The sequence below is a fragment of the Ictidomys tridecemlineatus genome, chromosome 3 (genome assembly GCF_052094955.1).
Source record: "Ictidomys tridecemlineatus isolate mIctTri1 chromosome 3, mIctTri1.hap1, whole genome shotgun sequence".
NCBI lineage: Eukaryota > Metazoa > Chordata > Mammalia > Rodentia > Sciuridae > Ictidomys > Ictidomys tridecemlineatus.
Genome location: NC_135479.1, coordinates 74,855,733 through 74,868,608, shown reverse-complemented (window position 1 = coordinate 74,868,608; position 12,876 = coordinate 74,855,733). Strand labels below are relative to the sequence as shown.

The 12,876-nt window shown below is 50.8% G+C and overlaps 2 protein-coding genes across 4 annotated transcripts; one reads left to right on the top strand and one right to left on the bottom strand.

The window, feature by feature from the left end:
* The first annotated feature begins 655 nt into the window (after window positions 1–655).
* On the top strand, window positions 656–4,393 carry Dalrd3 (DALR anticodon binding domain containing 3). Of its 3 annotated transcripts, XM_005326892.5 has the most exons (12): window positions 665–1,561; window positions 1,642–1,937; window positions 2,056–2,312; window positions 2,395–2,474; window positions 2,556–2,684; window positions 3,029–3,102; window positions 3,210–3,271; window positions 3,369–3,451; window positions 3,521–3,703; window positions 3,779–3,892; window positions 3,991–4,059; window positions 4,160–4,393. In XM_005326892.5, exons 1-12 carry the CDS (start codon window positions 1,397–1,399, stop codon window positions 4,277–4,279), a joined length of 1,632 nt encoding a protein of 543 aa, XP_005326949.2. In that variant the 5' UTR covers window positions 665–1,396; the 3' UTR covers window positions 4,280–4,393. The 3 variants fall into 3 exon arrangements, with proteins under 3 accessions (XP_021583113.2, XP_021583112.2, XP_005326949.2); XM_021727438.3 differs by having other exon boundaries at window positions 656–1,561; window positions 3,521–3,892; window positions 4,144–4,393; XM_021727437.3 differs by having other exon boundaries at window positions 660–1,561; window positions 3,521–3,892.
* Wdr6 (WD repeat domain 6) lies at window positions 3,922–12,753 on the bottom strand. The gene is made up of 6 exons (XM_005326893.4): window positions 12,480–12,753; window positions 5,785–8,248; window positions 5,591–5,674; window positions 5,387–5,503; window positions 5,171–5,289; window positions 3,922–5,067 (listed from the first exon to the last, which is right to left on the bottom strand). Exons 1-6 carry the CDS (start codon window positions 12,577–12,579, stop codon window positions 4,604–4,606), a joined length of 3,348 nt encoding a protein of 1,115 aa, XP_005326950.1. The 5' UTR covers window positions 12,580–12,753; the 3' UTR covers window positions 3,922–4,603.
* Between the last annotated feature and the right edge of the window lie 123 nt (window positions 12,754–12,876).

Genomic DNA, 12,876 nt, shown 5'->3' with positions numbered 1-12,876 from the left:
CCCTTCACTTCCTGGGGAAAAACCACCCCAACCGTCTTCTTGGACTGAGAGTAGCTGAGGTCCCCAGCTTGCCGGTGGGCCCCTGCTAGCAGCTGTCTCCAGGTCTTTCGCCTGTGGCATGGAAAGTGCTTTGGAATGACACGATCACTCCCGTTGAGTGGGCACCCAAGAAGCCATCGGGAATGTCGTGTCCGCCCAGTGCTCTTTCGGAGCCTTCCAACAGGGCCTCATAACCCCAGACCAGAAAGGGACCTTGCTAACCTTTCCCTCTCCTTAAAATTCCCTCTTTGTCCAACCTCTGGGCACGTCCCCTATTCCAGAGATCATGAGTTAGGTTCAATCGCTATTAGAAGGGCAGCACAGGCTTAAGTTACATTAAAATGAAACCATTTGGAATCCTTTTGGTATACAGAAAAAGAGCTTTCCTGCTCGTATAAAAGCAGGATACTCCTATGACTTGTTTAGTTGAGTCTTCTCATGGTCACATTGTTTATTTATGTATTATTTTAATGCTTACTCTTAGTATTAAAGGTTCGCTAGTGAAGTACACACACCAGGTTAAAGGAACTGGTAATTCGGGAAACCATGATGGTTTTTTTTTTTTTTTTTTTTTGTTTTTTTTTGTAGAGAGGATATTGGGGACTGAATTCAGGGGCACTTGTCCACTGAACCACATCCCCAGCGCTATTTCATATTTTATTTAGAGACAGGGTCTCACTGAGTTGCTTAGGGCCTCGCCATTGCCAAGGCTGGCTTTGAACTCCTGATTCTCCTGTCTCAGCCTCCCGAGCCGCTGGTATTACAGGCGTGTGAATCTGAGCATGGTCCATGATGGTTCTAATTCCTCAGGTGTCAAGAGAAGGAAACAGGCAATTCTATCAGATTGGGCATTTATTGAGAGTAAAGACTACTTGAATCTCAAGAGAAGGCTTGCCAATAACCTGAAACCATAGAACACAGTTCTTTTAAAAATAAGGTTTTTAAAAGTAGGTCTTGAAAGTGTTTAATGTTACAGCCGCATTCCAATGACAACTCGTTTGGTACTTCTGACATTTTCATCACGTTTAAAATGGGGAAAATGAAACATTATTTAAAATGAACACGAACACACATTTGAGACTGATGACAAGATTTCTTGTTTGCGCCCCCATCCCTCACAAGAATTCTTTTACTGATTGCTAATGTAGAGCAACAATAAAGAACCCTAGGCACTCTCGTGGCCCAGAAGTGCAGGAGGGCCACACGGAGGGAACACTGGGTAGGTAGGTCGAATGTGGCTGACTCGGCTCACTTGAGAGCGCACCTGTCCACTTAACCAGACCTCCACCAGATCCTCCCGGAGCGGTTCGGGACTCACCCGGAAGTTCCACCTCCGAATATTTTACTTCCGGTCGCCATGGCGACTGGGCGACTTGGGGTCGGGGAGACGCTGGGGGCCCTTAACGCTGCCTTAGGACCTGGGGGTCCGGTGTGGTTTAAGGAGACCCGTGCCCGGCACCTGCGTGTCCGAGACTTCCTGGCACCGAGACAAGCTCTACGGGCGCGCTTCGGGAACGAGCAGGTGTGCGGGAGCCCGGCGGGGATGGAAGGTCGAGGGTTTCAGGGAAGTTGCGGCCTGCTCACACGCCTGTCTGCTCGTAGGTGCCGGAGCATGTGTTCCATGCGGTCGCTAGTCTGCAGGGTCCCGGTGTGGCCCCGGTGCTGCGCTGCGCGCCGACACCAGCGGGTTTGGCGCTCCAGTTGCAGCGACCTGCAGTCTTTCAGCGTGTCCTCGGCTCAGTTGCCTCCTATGCCACGCCCACCAGACCTGCCTCGCCCGGACCGCGAGTAGTTCTGCACTGTCCGGCTTTGCGCTGCAGCCCTGATGCACTCCGCCTGAGCCAGCTGCGTGCAGTACTTGTGGCGGATCACCTGGCGCGAACTCTGCGTACTCAAGGGTAAGTGCAGACTTGAGGCTAGAATGGAGAAAGGCGGGATCTTTGGGGATAGCCTCGGAGAGTGGGAAGCGATCTGGGACTCGGTGCCCAGGCTCACGTGACCACCCTCGCTTTGCAGGATGTGTGTGCACCTAGTGCCCGCTGTGCGGGACCCGCACATGCCAACTTTCCTGCAGAAACTGAGGGTTGACTGGCCCACTGCCTCGGCAAGAGCGTCTACTGAAACCCTGAAGAGCCGTGTGCTAGCAGAGCTAACCTCTCTGCATGATGGGGAGACACTGCCCCCTGGCGTCTTGGGAAGACTATGCCTGAAGGATCTGTTGGAAGAACAGGGCCACAGGGCTGGCTATGACCCCAGTGTGGACAACTGTCTTGGTAGGACCTGGAGCCTAGCAGAATCAGAAAGGAGGAAGTATCTCTGTCAGTCTCAGTACCGGTTTTATTGTTCTGTTTGCAGTGACTGAGGACCTACTCTCTGTGCTGGCTGAGCTGCAGGAAGCTGTGCAGCACTGGCCAGAAGACAACTACCAAAGCCTGGTTAGTAACTTCCAGTTCCATAAGCCTCTGGCAAACCAAATATCCTGCATTTTTGCAGTAACTGTCGTTTTTCTTTATAAGACGGTGGCTCCAGATGCTGGTGTAGACAGCTGCATAGTTGTACATGTGGTGAGCTGTGAGGAGGAGTTCCAACAACAAAAGTTGGACCTACTTTGGTGGAAGTTGGATGACCAGGCTCCACTCAGACAGGTAGGTTAGTGATAATAGACTCCCCCAAACTGAAAGAGGCTCATTAGTTGGTAGATCAAGAAACTGAGACTTGAGCTTGAGTTTGCGGGAGACTAAATGAACAGGCATATGCAACAGTTGCAGAAGCCCTGGAGAAGGTAAAATCTGAAGGCACATCCTAGGAACATTGAATAAAAAAATAAATTGCACCATGTCTTGAGGAACTGGGCTTGAAAAGGAGGCACTGTGCTTGGTGAATACAGGTTGGAGGGAGGATGGAGTAGAGGCACCAGATTTGGGTTCCTTAATGAACTAATGGCTGGAATGCAGTGACAATTGGGCTGAACCCCTGATGTTTTCTACAGAAGCACCTGGTCTGTGGCCCAGTAAAAGTAGCTGGTGCACCTGGAACTTTGATGACTGCCTCTGAATACTATGAGTAAGTGAAGCTGGAAGGAAGGCCAACCCAAGGCAGGGAGATTGAGATTGGGAGGTAGAGATTTTTATTAGGACCGTGCCTATTGGCTCTCTTCTTTCAACATGCAGGTCCCGACATACCCAGGTGTGCAAGGCCTCAGCTCTGAAGCACGGTGGTAGTCTGGCACAAGGTGCACCCGGGAAATCCTAGCTGTGCCCTGGAGTAAGGCCAGGTCATTTGTACCCATTCCATTTGCAAAGACTAAATATTAACTTATATTCCCCCAGACCCAGCCTGGATAGAGATCTTTGGGGTTCTCTCTGTGGCTACCATCAAGTTTGAGATGCTAAGCACAGCCCCACAGAGTCAGGTGAGTCTGGACACCTCATAGGACTAAGGCTTGATGTCTAGTCTCTGAAACTGTGTCTTCATTCTCTAGCTCCATCTGGCCCTAACTGACAGTAGCATCTCCACAAAGGGCACAAAGAGTGGCACCTTTGTCATGTATAATTGTGCCCGTCTTGCCACACTCTTTGAGGGTTACAAACGCTGTATGGAACAAGGTCTGTACCCCACTTTCCCACCTGTGAGCAGTCTGGACTTCTCGCTGCTACAAGATGAGGTGAGTGCCCTTCTTGAGTATCTGACACAAGCAGTACCCTTGGACTTTGCCTCCCAGCACCCTTGTACCCCACAGGGCGAGTGGTTGCTGCTCTTCAACAGTGTCCTTCCCTTCTCGGATCTGTTGAGTCAGACTGCAGTCCTGACCTGTATATCCCCGGGGCTCCGTGTCACTGCTCACACAGAGATGGTGAGGCACAGAAGACCAGACCAGACATGTAACACTCTATTCTTTATTCTAAGATGGGGCACAAAAAGACATGGGCCAGTAACTATCTCTGTCTCTAGGTATGCAAATTCCTGATACAGCTCAGCATGGATTTCAGCTCATACTATAACCGGATACATGTCCTAGGGGTGAGTACACAGCAAAAGGGAATACGTGGGAAGGGCAGAGGAGTTCAAAGTAAAGGCAAGGGAAGCAAAAAATGAGACCAGCAGGTCCCTTCTCCTCCAGGAGCCTCGGCCACACCTCTTTGGTCAGATGTTTGCCCGCTTGCAGCTTCTGAAAGCCGTGCGTGAGATACTCCATACTGGCCTGGCTATGCTGGGCATCCCTCCATTGAACCACATCTAAAGCCACAGAGGGCCAAGTATATGGGAATGTTTGTAAAATTATCAACTGGAAGAAAAATGCCAAACTCTACAGACTTCAGGAGCTTAAAGCCAAAATAAATTTCTTCTGTTACAAGGTTATGTCTACAATGGGGAGTTGGGCATATTCTTGGTCCACCTAGGCAGTACTCTACTCACCTCTAGCTCCTGCTGTGGAGTCAGGAACCCACAGCCTCCACCTCCTCCCCTCCTCAAGGCACACTGGGCATGAGCACAGACAGTTGACTCCTGTTCCACTATCTGTGAGCAGACCCCTTGCCCAGCACACCAGCCACGGTGGGACATCTCAGTCATACCAGTTGTAAACCTCAAGCCCCTGGCCCCCAAGAGCACAGCGATGGCCAAATTCGGGGCTCACGGGCCAGCAATCCATATCAGCCACATCTGGCACATGGTATACAGTGCTGTTCATGAAAATGGGCTCACCATGCCCCAGACGCCAGAAAGTTAGCCGTTGGTCAATGGAGGCTGAGACCATGAGGCTTGTGCTTAGGATCTTGAGGCCTGTCACATGGGCAGCATGTGCACAGGGGACAGAGTATTCTTCAAGCACACGCAGCTGGGGCACCAGCTCAGCCTCCCCCACAGCATCTTCCAGCTCTGGTATCTCCACAGCAAGCTTGAAAAGATGCAAGGAGCCATCCTCACTGCCACTGGCCACAAGATGGTGGCCCTCACATGTTGGTAGGGTGTGCAGACTGTTGACACCACAGCTATGAGCCTGGAGGGTCAGGCAGGGAGTACCCAGCTCTGAAATAAAAGGTTGGATTTTAGGGCCCTGCCTGCCTTGTATGTAAGGGCAAAGTGAGAGGTGGGAAGGGACAGTCATGGCTACACATTAACTACTACTCACGGTAAGGAAGCCCAGGGTGTCCTGCAGGTTCCAGGACCGTGGAACCACGGTCCAACACCGTGGTGAGATCCCAGAAGGCTAGGCTGCCATCAGTAGCTGCACTGCAAAGAAGTAGCCTCCTAGGAGCCAGGAAAGGGCAGCCAGGTCAGTGAGGAATGGAGAGAGAAGCAGGAACTCCCCACCTAACCCATGCAGGACTGTCATTCAGCCCCTTACCGCCGCTGGTTGGGTGCCTCATGGGTAAATGAGTAGACTTTGAGGACACACCGCTTATGGTGGAAAGTTTCGGCAAGGAGCTGTAGAATTCGCCCAGAGTCCTGCAAAAGAAAGAGCCTGGGGGCCAGGAGGTGGCCCAGCTCAGAAGCTATATCGGACAACCTTATACCCTGTCACCCCACCTACTGGGCCCCATGCTCTCACCTCACTGCCCCATCACTACAGGCTGCAGCCACAATGGGGCCAAGTCCAGCCCGGTCAAGTTCACAAACAGCAAGGGACATGTACCTACAGTGAGACAATATAGCTGTCAGATGGAGTCTAAAAGCCTGGGGACACCACCCAGGACTTGCCCTTCATATTTCCACCCTATTCCCCTGCCTGAAAGTGCACATTACCGGGTCTCAGGATCCACCTTGACCATCCGATGCCGATTGCGCTGCCGGTCCCAGTACTCATCCAGCCGGTGAGATGAAAGGTGCATAACGTGGCAGGCAAGGCGGCTTGGGGTGCTGGGGTCTGGAGTGACCATGATGCTGAAGCAGTGCATCTCAGCTCGACCCCCTGCTGACACTACATGAGCTGTCAGACCTGGTCGAGGATCCTGAGGACCACCTGGGGTGCCAGTGCCCCACACCGCAACAGCACGCACCGAGGAGATATGGTTACATATAGCTGTGAGTGCATGGGCTGAACCTGTGGCTGTGGGGAGTGCCAGGACACAGACAGTAGTGTCCTCACTGCACGTAATCACAATATCTGTCAGACCAGGGCCCTCACTTCCAGGCTCTAGGTAATCAGGCTGCTCAAGGCTGGGTACCTCAAATTCAGGCCCCAGGGTGATGGTGCCCACACGCTTTACACAAGTGATCTCACGACCATGTAGACCTTCCCGAAGAATTACATGTGGCCGGGTGCAGCCACCTAGAGCCCGGTATAGCATGACGTCTCCATCCTTAAGGTAGGCAAAGGCCATGGCTGCTTCAGTATCTGAGAAGGCCCAGGAGCGGTGCCCTCCACCACAGTTGATGATGTGCAGCTTCTCATGTGACCGGGGGCTCCACACCACAAATTCATTGGCATGGAAGCCTAGGATGACCATGCTCCCATCAGGCACCATGCGAAGCCCAGCCACCCAGTTCATGCCTCGACAGGACTTCTGGCGCAGGACTGGCTGAAGCTGGCCACCTTGCACAAACAGCTGGTAGTAGGTGCCATCACGCCCTGTGGTGTACACATAGCCACCATGGCAGGTGACTGAGGTCACACCCTGCTTCCCATGCAGAGAATGGAGGGTAGATACAGGGCCCCACCCGGCCACAGCATTCCCGCTGCCACTACCTGCTACAGGTCCCTCAGCAATAGCCTTGCCTCTAACCCCAGAGTCCTTAAGCAGACCTGGTCTGGATGGGAATAGCAGCACAGAGCCGCGGCGGTCACCACATACCAAAAAGTCACCTGGAGGCAGGAAGGCACTGCATGTATGCCATCTCTGCTTGCTTGGGGGCAGCAGATACTGGCAACGCTCCTTGACAAAGATGGCCTTGCCAGAGGGTGCAGCGGAGATTTCCAAGCAAGCCACAACCCCACCAGGGCCTGATGCCAGCAACAGGAGCTCCTCATAGCCACGCAGGGCCCAGCTCAGGCTATGAACCTTCCCATGGAACAGGGCTTGGTCTACAGCAGCAGCTGGAGTGTTGATGGGGACAACCTTGACACAACCCTCACCATTGGCCATGGCACACAGTCCGAAGCCCTCAGGACCAGGAGCTGCCTCCAGCAGACAATAAGACTGGAAATGCTTGTCTTCTAGCAGCTGCTCCCAACACTTGACCTCAAGGTCATAGAGATAAAGGGCTCCTGTATCAGTCACTGCCAGTAGTCGCCAAGATCCAGCCAGTGTCACGGCTTTGAGGGTACCTGGCCGGCTAGGAGACTTGAAACAGAGAGCTGACACCCCCAAGCCTGGGTAGCCACGCCCTACCAGGTGCCATAGCCGAATGCCTGAGTCATCACCCCCAGTGATCACCCATGCCTGCCTTTCATGAGCAGCAATGGCCCGGATCCCACGGCCCTGGTGGCCCCTAAAGGCTTGAAGGATTTCACCTTCATGGCTCCACACCAAGCAGACACAGTCCTCTCCTGCACTGATAAGGTAATTCTCTAGGAGCTTGACTTGCCACACACGGGCACTGTGCCCAAAGCAGTGACCAATATTCTGCACCCGACCCCCAGGTACCCGCAGGTCGCCCACCTTCCAGATACGGACACTTCGGTCTTCTGAAGCTGTTGCCAGCAAGCCCTTGCTTTCCAGGTATGACATGCTGAAGATGACACCCACATGGCCACTGACTCGTCGGTCAGGTGCCACCGGCTTGTTGTCTACTAAGGCAGCTGCTGGGTACCAGACTAGAAGCTGATTGGAGACAGCACCTGCTACAATGGTCAACTCCTTCCAGGTGTCTCCAATCAAGCATGCTGAGGAGAGGGTACACCTGTCTGTGCAGGGTACATCCTGTAGCATGCATCCTATCACAGGGTCATATAGCACCACTGAGTTGTGGCCCAGGGCCAAGGCAACATTGCCCTCAAGCCAGCGTACATCCCAGATCCAGTCGGACATATTCCATAGGCCAGAGCGCCAGAGCTCCCGGAAGCGGCTCTGGCCCCAGCTAATTTTCACAATTCGGAGTCCCTTGCTCCCAAACACAGCTACCATGGCCTCCGAATCATCTCCATTGGGCTCTGGCCGCACTCGGAAACCATGGATAAGGTAGTGGCCAAGCAGGTTCTGCACTCGCTTCATCATCCGCAGATGCCCGCCCAAGTCCAAGCTGTACACCAGGACATCAGGTCCCTCACCTAGACAGAGGCAAAGAGCCATATCAGAATCACTCTCCTAACTCTGATGACCCATGGAGAGGAGATGGGGGCAAGGAGACTTCAGCATGTAGCCTATGAATGAATCAGGTCACAAAATCCTCTAGCTTGAACCTTCAAACATCCTTGGTTTCATCTTTAGTCTCTCCCATTGCAACTTTCTGCTCTCCTCATTAATCACCATGAAATCCTCAAACTCACAGTCCCCCTCTCTCTTACATTCAGATGGGAACTCCCTCCCTCAGTTTTAGTTCCTGAATCCTCAGCTTCCTCTATTTCTACATTCATTTTTCCTGATTCCCCTTCCATTAGGAGCACGGCTATGCCCAGTAAGGCAAACTTTCCTGTGTTGGGGCCATAGCAACTCATTCCCTGGACTGCAGAATACATGAGCATATTCAGTATCAATGAAGGGAAGTAGCAGAGGCAGCCCACACATTTCATATGTGTATATGTATGTATGTGTGTGGTAATGGGGACTGAACCCAGAGCCTTGTACATGTTAGGCAAACATTTTACTGAGCTACACCCCGACCCTGTTTTTAGGGTCTTGCTAAGTTACCCAGGACGACCTCAAACTTGCAATACTCCTGCCTCAGCCTCCCAAGTTGCTGGGATTAGAGGTGCACACTTCCACACCAAGCAGTAGCCCATACTTTGGTGGCAGAAGTGTGGGCTTGAGTTCTTGCCCTACCACTGCTCAGCTGTGAAAGGCCCCTCTGTGTATGGAGACTTAGGCTTAGAGAGCTCTGGCACAGTAGCAACACAAAGAGCCCTTAGAAGGCATAGTTGTATTGTCATCAAGAGCCTACACAGGGTTTGGCACATACCAGGAACAAAACAAAAAGCAAAAATCTCTTCTGGCTTCTGTTGCAATGTGTTCAATTTGTTTCTCTCTTCCTTCCCTTCCTTTTTTTTTTTTTTTTTTTTTTTTGGTATTGGGGATTGAATGCAGGGGTGTTCTTTCTTTCCTCTTATAAGAGCAACACCCTGTCTTAAAATTTTCAAAAAAAGGGCTAGGGATTTTCCTCAGTGGTACAGCAGTTGTCTAGTATGTGGGAGGCCCAATGTTTAATCCCTAGTACTGCATAAATAAATAAATACGGAACTAGGGGTGTAATTCAGTGGTAGAGCATGTGCTTAGACATGCAAAAGGCAACCCCTGCATTTTATATATTTGAGATATACACATGGTTGGGCTGGGGATGTGGCTCAAGCAGTAACGCGCTCACCTGGCATGTGTACGGCCCGGATTTGATCCTCAGCACCACGTACAAAACGAAAATATTGTGTCCGCCGAAAACTAAAAAATATTAAAAAATTCTCTCTCTCTCTCTCTTTAAAAAAATATTTTTAAAAAAAGAGAGAGAGAGATACACATGGGCGTGTGTGTGTATGTGTGTAATCCAGTGATTCTCAGCAAGATTCCCCCAGGAGACATTTGGCAATGTCTAGAGATGTTTTTTGTTATATCTAGGGGTTGTGCTGTAGGCAACTAGGACCAGAGATGCTGCCAAACATGCTACAAATGATCTGATCTCAAATGTCAATAGTGGCAATACTGAGAAACCTTGTTCAATCTTAAAAGACTAGATAAAAGTCATGGGAGGCCAACATGAAGCTACAACATTTAGGGTGAGGATTCAAAGATAAAGAATTGTCAGCTACAGGAAGGAAGAAATTGGCAGAGAATACAACAGGCCCTAAAGTGTGTAAGAGCTTTGGGAAATGTGGCAAGAAATGAAGGGCTCAAGAAAAGGCTAGAGAGGATGCAACTGAGGGAGTCATGAACATGATGATCATAAAAGCAGAGAAATAGATAGGTACCACATGAAATAAAAGTCATCTAGATTGGCTTGGAAAGTGTGGTACAGTCTTGGGCACCCAAGTGGGTGGTGTTCTCCTGCAGAGCTGGACCACCCAGCTGGAGGACCGCTGGAAGTGGCAGGAATATTTCTATTTGTAAGCACTTGTGTATTTAGACCTAGAATTCTTTCATGAGAGAACAAGGCTAACTTCAGATTATAGGTGTACATGGATGGAATTTAAACTGTAGATAAGGACTGGGATGTGTTCTATAATACAGCATGTACTTAGCATATGAGTCTGGGTTCAATCCTCAATAACACTGCAAAAGGAAGGAAGGAAGGGTGTGGGATGTTGAAGAGTATTCTGGCAACCTTGCAACCCCCTGCCTGTCATCCCACCTACTTGGGAGGCTGAACTGGGATGATCACTTGAGCCGAGGACTTTCAGCCCTGCCTAGTCAACATAGCAAGACCCCTTCTTTTCTTAAAATTTATTTTTAGTTGTAGATGGACACAATACCTTTATTTATTTATTTTTTGGTATTTTTAAATATATATATATATTTTTTTTTTTAGTTGTAGTTGGACACAATACATTTATTTTATTTATTATTTTTATGTGGTGCTGAGGATTGAATTCAGTGCTTCTACCACTAAGCTACAACCCCAGTCCACAAGACCCCATCTTAAAAGGAAAAAAAAAAAAAAAGGCCAGACGCAGTGGCAGATGCCTGTAATACCAGTGACACAGATGAAGCAGGAGAATCGCCAAGATCAGCAACTTGAGACCCTAATCAACTTAGCAAGACCCTGTCACAAAGGGTTGGGGATGTGGCACAGTGGTAAAGCACCCCTGGGTTTAATCCCAGTATCAAAAGGGAAAAAATTATAATTTTATAAAAGTATCTTGGGGTCAACCTCCTAAGTATAGTGGTATCCTGCTTGTCATGTCGTGACTAAGAGGCACCCAGGCAACTGCCCTTTAAACAAGACACAGTGGCACATGTCTATAGTCCCAGTTACTCTCGCAACTGAGGCAAGAGTATCACAAGTTTGAGACTCGTCTCGAAAACTTAGCAAGATCCTGTCTCAAAATAAAAAATAAAAATGGGTGGATGTAGCTCATAGAGCATCCCTAGGTTCAATCCCCAGACTTCAAAATAAACAAACAAACAGATAACCCATATGAATAGGTGAATTCACTTGAAGTGCTTCCTAACCTTTATTTCCCAAGTCCTTCTCCTGCTTAAAACCCTTAATGTTGCCTGATGAGAATGGAGCCAGAAGCCAAAATCTGGGAAATGTAGAATCCTGTTGACTCAATAATCTGGAGTCAGTCATGCCAGTAACTACCCCTGACTTTTTTCTTTTTTTTCATTTTTCCTCCCTGGGGATAGAATCCAAAGCCTTGCGCATAGCAGGCAAGCATTCTATCAGTGAGCTACATCTAAGACCTACTATCCCTGACCTTTAAAATTAAAAAACCAATTATATTTTCCCTTTAAAATTATGTTTTCTCTTTAAAACTTTTGGGCTGGGGATGTGGCTCAGTGGTTGAGCCCTTGCCTAGCATGCACGAGCCATGTGGGGAATTCCCAGTAACTAAAAGCCAAAAAACCTATACTATCCCACCCCGCCACATGCACATTCATACACTTGACCCTTTTAGGTGGTAGCACACTGAGGCCTGATGGCCAGTGCCCCCAGCCTAGGAACCCTTACAAAGCTCACAGCACCATCTTCAGTCCCTAGCGGTTTCATGCCAAGCCTAAGACTGAGACCTCGGGTCCCAAGCCTTTGCTGATATGTACCGAGGCATATGCTTCCCCACCAGTCTTCAGGTACCCCAACCAGCTTAGTGGGAGCCTCATCTCTGGTCTCTCTGGGCACTGCTCCATTAAGAGGTCTCACGCGCAATCTTTCGCGACCCCACCCTCTTCAGAAGACCTATATCAACCCTTTACCTTCAGGAGAAGAGCATCACCAGCCCACGAGAGGCCACACCCCTGCCACGCCCCCCCCCTGGGGCGCCAAATTCTTGACCTACCAATTTACTGGGGCGTCCTCAGGAGAGGCCAAACATCCGCCCAGCTCTTCGGGACATGCATCCCATTCCCCCAACTTCTAACGACTGTGTTCTCTGCACCTTCCCGCGTCTCTGCCCACCCTTTATTTCCACGTTGGCTGCAACGTGGGGATGTAACAACCACATCAACTTTCGGTCTCTCGGGCCCAGCCCTCCTTAGTTGGCCCTCGTTCCCGCCATCTAATGGTCTCAGTTCCAATCTTCCAGCCGGCCTCATCTGGCCACCAGTCCACCTCCGGACATCCCTTTGTCCCTGTGGCCCCGCCCAAGCAGGCTCTCAGTTTCTTAGCCCGCTAGCGCGCCTCGAACCAAGCCTCACCCGCCAACAGCCGGTCCCCCACGCACTCCAGTCCCGTGACTGGGAGAAGTATGAGCTCGGAGGTTGCCCGCGGCCAAACGTAGTCACCGAGGGCGTCCATGTCGGCCTTCTGGCAGCCTTGGCTGTCACCGCCAAGAAGGGAGCTGCACTCTCGCGAGAACGAGCTCTCCCAGCGCGCCGCGTTGCGGATCAACTGAGCACTTAGCTACAGGTAGCAGAGGCCAGGGCCGCCCAGCTGCGGACATCCAATGAAGACCCTTCACCCCACACAATCCAGCTGATGATTGGCGAAGCCCGCAGAGGGAACCCTCACCCCGCCCCCTCACATGACGCTTGCAGGGTAGCGGGTGACGTCTCCCCCAACCCCCCACACCCACTTGGAGCTTGTTGGCCAGGC